The following is a 6,713-nucleotide window of genomic DNA, read 5'->3' on the forward strand; positions in this document are numbered from 1 at the left end:
AAGCCTCTACTTTAATTTGTGTTCATATACTATATGAATTTATGACCAAGAGGAGCTGAATGTTGTTATTTATATTATTGGCAGACCACCTCCATAGCTAACCCAGTGTAGTATGTGTTGAGTGCTTGGTTCTGTAGACATTTAGCTGTATTAATCCTTTCAGGATAAATACATTGCAAAACATTGCAAATGTTGCAAAACTAAGACATTTGTAAACTCACAGCTAACACTGAGCTGATCAGAAAGATAATAAGACAAACAGGGTTACAAAAAATAGGAATCTGAAATTACAATTCTAAATCTCTGATGAGAGACTAAAATAGGTACATAGAGTTACAAAAGTTACAAAAGTTCCAAGTGTTGCAGAAGTACTTTCTACTTTTGCACGAGTTTTCGCAATTTCTTCATGGTTTAAAAACAGGCATTACAGTGGAGTTCTGAAAATAAACAAACTGAAAAAATCTAGCTTTACATAGAACAAGTGATCTCATCATCAGTTCAAACTCAAATTCCAAATATACTTACCTTTAAATATGTGAGTTAATCATTGGCTTTTCTTAAAAAGTTATGATTTAAAATAGAGAGAAAACAATGAAGTTAAACTCATTTTGACACACACAGTAAACAATTAGCTTATAAAATTACTCCCTAAAAAAGAACTCCGCAATTATAAAATAGATGTTGGAGTTCTGGATGCTGAGAATTTTAGACTTTCTATGCTGACAGACTCTGACTCCCAAGAGAGCACTGCATTTGACCTGAGGCTGTGGAGAAGGCTTCCAAAATTGATAGCACTGAGATTACGGGTGTGTAGTTTGATTAGAAGTGTGTAACATCACAGGGTGTAAAACTTAAGAGTTTAAGGTTTTAGAATACAGTAATATATCTGGAGAAAGATGGAGGTTTTAGGGTAGAGGCTGGTCCTCCTTCTTTACCTTCTTCCTTCTTCTGTATGGGTTTGGGTGGTATTTTGTAATTGGACGGAAAAGTCTGCGTTGCAGACTTCGAGTGATTGGTTATTTGGATAAAAGTGAAGATAATTTAGGTACCATTTCTTTAATTTGATAGGTTAGCCTTAAAAGACCTTGTAACAAATGACAGTTAGCCATTTTGCACCTTGTTAGTGCAATACTGCAGAACTCACTGCCTGTGAGACTGTAACATAGATAAGAAAAAATAAACACCTAAGTCTGAACACAAAATACCATCTTGAGTGCCTTCAATCGTGACCCCAACAGAGGCAGAGAAAAGAAACCAAGAACTGGCAATAGGCATAAAAGACTCCATGCCTGCTCAGAGATCACCACTAAATAAAGAAATATGGTGTGAATGTAAAAGAGAATCATACTTCAAAAATCACTGAAATCAAATTAACACAACATACTCTTGGACTTTCTCTGAACACAGAATCTGATTCTAGAAGTCTCCAGAGCCCCCCAAAATATTAAAAATATTTGAATAAATGTAAAGGGAAAAAAATTAAAGTGCTGATAATATTTATTACTGGAATACAGCAAAGGCTCCATTATCTGAGAATTCAGCAGAATCATCCCACCCGCCTAGAAGTATTAAAAAGATCTAAGGAGAAGACAAAATACTTCTAGGTAAAGAGTAATTAATTTCACTGGTCTTTTTGCTCCTTAATGGAAAAAAAAACCCAAAACAAACAAACAAACAACAAAAAAAAAACCCAAGAATTTTTTTAAAAGAAAGATTATTTTTAGTATTTAGAAATTACATGACAGCATTAAAAACACTGTTTGTCTTAATTACATTGTGCAGGCTTCTCTATACTGTCAAATGTGGAAGTATTTCTGTTACTTTCACAATATTCTTCTATTTGTTCTTTTCTTAAAATTATAAACAGCCCATGCAGTGATTGTCTAGCTGCCTTTATGTTAAATCACAGCAGTGCTATTTATTTAATTACATTAAAAAAGATAGTTTTGCAATTAAGGGTTACGCAACAGATCTAAGGTTATGGCTAATTCAATACTTTAATGTAAAAATCATAATGAACTATAAGGGAAACATAAAAAAATCAAATAGTAGAAATCTCCCTTCCATGTAGCCCATATTCCATAAAAACACTGAATTATTTTCTGGAAATTTTCAATGATATAAAAAGTGGTTTGATTTTGAATGATAATTTAGAATATTTTTTTCCTCAGTTTTTTCTGGGAGACGAATTTAGAACTTTTCCAATACCTGAAAATTGACAGGAATTTTAGAGATGCTTTTAGAATGTAATAAAGTACTGCTTGTATATTAAAAATGACACAAGAATAATTTCTATTGGTTCAGTGGTGTTTTTCAGATATTTAGTTTTTAGAAATGGGTCACATTTGTAATATAGCAGTGTGTAAATGAAATCTGTAAATTTCTTAAATACAATCAGATAAGCTACTTCAGGGATGCAAAACAACCCTTCTCTGTTAATCACATGATTCTTGATATTTACTTCTGTGGTGAAGTCTCTACATTTCTGGAATCACCATCTGAGATATCTTAGAAATAGCATATAAATAGAATATTACTTGCCATAGTGATTTATTTCATAGTATAGTATCCACTTTTTTCCACAATTTTCTTTATTTTTGCACATATATAACTATGTTTTCCATTCTTATGAAAATTAGCAGCTGTATTTACAATCACGTCATCTTTTACACACAATGAAATAGAAAAAGAGTGGAAATTGTACTCCATCCTTTTACAAGCAGTTGTAAAATTATGGATAGCAATAAGTGTAGAATTTATAGATCATCTGCTCTGTGCACACTATATTGATACACTGATATGTAACTGATTCAGATTACAAATAGCAACATCTCTGAAATAAAAATGTTAAACTTATATCTTCTAAAGATCAAGCAAGTTGAAACATTTTTATTTTGGTGATTGAACAATCTTTCTTTTTTTTTTTCTGCTTAAAATAGTAAAAAACCCAAACCATTGTAAGAGCAATGGGAAGAGCGGTAGCACCAAATATATCTAAAAGCAGTGGAAGAGCTTTATGCACAGTTTTGTGGGGGTACCAGTGTTTCCAGCTACAGAGCTGGGACATGTGGCACAGAACCAGTGCCATGGGAGCTGTCCAGGGTCTGTCTGGGCAGGGACCCTGCCAGAGAGGTCCCAACTCATGGTCCTGCAGTGGATTGACCTTGTCATACAATCAAACACCCACACAACCCCTCACTAACTCCCCAGTCCCCTGCTATGGGATGGGAGAGACAATAGGAAGAGCAAAATTGAGAAAATGCATGGGGCAAGAAGACAACAGTTTAATAAGTGATGGAAAGGGGAAGAAATCAATTCATGCAAAGACAATTGCACACTGCTCACCCCAAGTAGAGCAATGCCCAGCCATTCTCCAAGCAATGGCTACTTTTGAAGACCAAATCCTCATTTTTTATCGCTGAGCATGATGTTTCATGGTACAGGAAATCCCTTTTGCTCTCTTTAAATCGGCTGTCCTGGCTGTGTCCTCCCCCGCCTGTTGAGCCCCAGCAGTTTGCTGGGTGAGCAGAGAGAATGGAAAGGCTGCACCAGCCCTGCTCAGCATCAGCCCAAACACGGCTGTGTTAGCTCTGCTTTAGCCCCAGTTAAGAAACCACTGCTACATGGGGTGCTCTGAAGTGGTGACCTCCATCCCAGCAGGGCCCAGGCAGGAGCAGGGCAGCCATGGGGACTGGGGCAGCCCCAGCTTGGGGCACCAGCTGTGTCCCTGGGAGCAGTGACAGGCTGAGGCTGGGCTGGACATGGGCCCCTGGGTAGCCCTGACTTGTGGGACCATGGCTGGGCAGGGCAGGGCTGTGGAGCCCGAGACTGGCCCTGCTGCACTGCAGGGCTGCAATGGGATCGTGGAGTGAGCCACAGGGAAGGGCATCAACAAAAGCCAGGGTTGGAGGCCTCAGGAGAATGATAATCAGCTTCAAATTGTGGCTTTAGATCCAGGTTTGAAGTCTCCAGATACGAGGTTGCTGGAAACTGTGAATTTGGTCTTTAGTTTTTGGGGGTTTTTCTCTTGATGAGAGATGTCTGGGGAATGTTAAAAGAGCGAGAAAACCAGTCAAGTTTTATGATTTATAGACTCTTTCACATTTACTGGTGCATCATAATATTGAGGTGACACAACACATTGATCAAAGGGATCCCCCATCTCCTTAGTTCATTTTTTGAAAGCCAAGGCTCCTACAAAAAGATTTGTAAGAGGATAATAGATTCTGTCAGGTAATTTCTACTAGCAGTCATCCCCACTTGTCCGTTCTTAGTAGAGTGCTGAAAATAGTAAATGAAGTAGTTTATCCCAAAATAGTATAATGTAGATGTACAATTTTAATTTTATAAAAATATGTCCTAGAAGCAGGTCTGAAGACAACAATTAAAATTTATAGATGAAAAATAATTCATGTGATGTGTTATTTATTTCTTTAATACTTCTGCATAGTTTTCACTTTTTAATTAAATTGTTGTAATTTCATGAAATTTTAGTTCCTTGGCTTAACATATGAAACCCCCAATTTTCAGAGGGAGAATGCCCTGCTTTTCCCACATGTGTTGTCTCATTTTAAAAAGAATACTATTGGCCATTTTAGAATGTTTGAAATTAATTGGAAGCATTGGATTAATAATGTCAATCTAGAGAGAGGGAAATTTTACTTATTGCATTTCATTGAGGTTCACAAATAACTTTTGAAAAGTTTGTACTTCCCAATGGTACTGCAGAGAGTACACATATAAAGGATCAGATTTGCTTTGGACCAGCAGACAAATTTAGGAGACTGAGCAAAACTGTAAGCAAGTTGTATAATTGAAATATCATGCTAAGTCCACATTTTATTCTTTTATGATTTGTTTAAAGCAATTTTTTTTCTGGTGAATAAAGAAAGGATTAAATATTACCATATGGTAAGTATGGGTAATTTTTAAGCAGGTTAGAATTCTACAGCTCATTTTCATTTCAACCTTCTAAATTAATTTTTAGAGAAATATTAGATAAGGCACCTGTTGTGAAACAGAATTCTTGTTATGAGGTATATAAATTATCAAAGCAAGACTTGTCCAAACTGTACACTTAGCACTTTAATCCCTTGCTTGTGTGAAAAATCCACAAGTATCATCTAATAGTATGGATGGTTTATTTCATGATGCATCTTGACTTTCAGAAAGCAGAGTAACTACCAACTCATTACATCTACAAAATATACCTTAAAATAAATAAGGGAAGAAATATTAGGCCTAACCAACCAAAATAAAACCTGACCTTGACAACTTCAAAAAACAAAACATACAGCAAGCTTTTCAGAGGACCTTGAAAGAGGCTAAATATCTACAATTTATTGAAATTCAGTGGCATCTGTGACTTTAACTTACATTGAAATCTCAGCTGAAAACTTCACTTGATAAAGGAAAACAAACCCAGATGTAACAAACAGGTTTCCATTTACAATGAAACTGATACAAAATATCAATTTTTTTACCGGTGGAGTGCTGAAAATGTAGAAGGATGAACCCTTCAGGGCCAGAAACTTGAATTTGTAGAGCTGAGATGAATCAGTTCCTTCAAGTCTCTCATTTACCCATCCCATATGTATGACCTGTAAAAGAAAATAATTGAAAATTAAAGTTCTCTTTCTCAGCGGATCATGAGTGGTTTTAGTAGCATGGGATGCATCATCTATTTCACATTTGCCTTGCAACCATTTCCATATTCTTGAAGCATACAGTATAATGCCAGTGTGTCAGAAGTCCTTGAAGAGACTTAAACTTGTAGTAGAGGTAGTCTGAATCTTATCTGAAATAATCCCTGTTTTAAAAGCCACCTATGCAGGTCAAAGCAGACTCTCATTTGAGCCAGCAGAAAAACTACATGTACCGAAGTAGTTCAGTAGTTCAGCAGTTTATAAAACCATAATACCTTAACTATAGCAAACTTGGACATACTGATATTTCTATTACACAAACGTCTAAACAAATCACCAGATTTATCTGAAATCAAACAGCTTTCACCAGGCTCATGTTTGCAACTGTTAAAGTCTTTGTCACATTTGTTGTCGTTCAAAGTTTGTACATTTCCATCTATGTTTTATCACATTTATGTTTTCAAAGAATTAGGTGTCAAATCCAGTAGGTACACAATGGTAGCAGTGTTGCAATGCATGCCTTTATTTTCCAGATAAATTAATGCTAAGAAAAAATGAAATGAAGAAGTAAAATTGTATGCTTCCTTTCTGAGGTAAATACAAATTTATAACAAAATGCCATAAATAAGAATGCCATGGCATGGTAGCAGAATATCATGAATGTCTTTACTGAAAAATAACAAAGCAAAAATATTCCAGGCTCCATTTTGCATACATTAAGAGGAATATATTGCTCTTGAAACAGGTACTTAAATCTAGAGTGAATCACTGTCGTAAGTTTACAAGAAGCAAGTTTTCCGAGAATAGAGTGGCCAGAGGCCAATAAGTGTTCAGATTTTAAATTGACACCAGGCTTGGCCACTGAGAGTGGATGCGCCTCTGAGAACACAGGGGTTAGAAGCAGAGCACTCCCTTGGGAGCTCTCTCTTTGATTTCCGGCCAGCAAAGAGGCAAGGCCTCCCCTGCCCGGCTTCGAGCTGGGCAGGGGAGGGGAAACCTGCAGCCTGGCAGAGGTAGGCCTGACCCCTCAGGATGGAAGGGCGGTGGGAGGCACCAGGAGGTGTTGGA

The 6,713-nt window shown here is 36.6% G+C and overlaps 1 protein-coding gene across 1 annotated transcript in view; it reads right to left on the reverse strand.

Annotated features, from left to right (window-relative positions):
• SNTG2 (syntrophin gamma 2) overlaps positions 1-6,713 on the reverse strand; it is a 131,960-nt gene that overhangs the window by 35,556 nt on the left and 89,691 nt on the right. Inside the window, exon 12 of the mRNA XM_014309157.2 lies at positions 5,484-5,600. Coding sequence (XP_014164632.1) covers positions 5,484-5,600 — 117 coding nt within the window. The remainder of the gene's footprint in view (positions 1-5,483; positions 5,601-6,713) is intronic.

The sequence above is a fragment of the Geospiza fortis genome, unplaced genomic scaffold (assembly GCF_000277835.1).
Source record: "Geospiza fortis unplaced genomic scaffold, GeoFor_1.0 scaffold139, whole genome shotgun sequence".
Classification (NCBI taxonomy): domain Eukaryota; kingdom Metazoa; phylum Chordata; class Aves; order Passeriformes; family Thraupidae; genus Geospiza; species Geospiza fortis.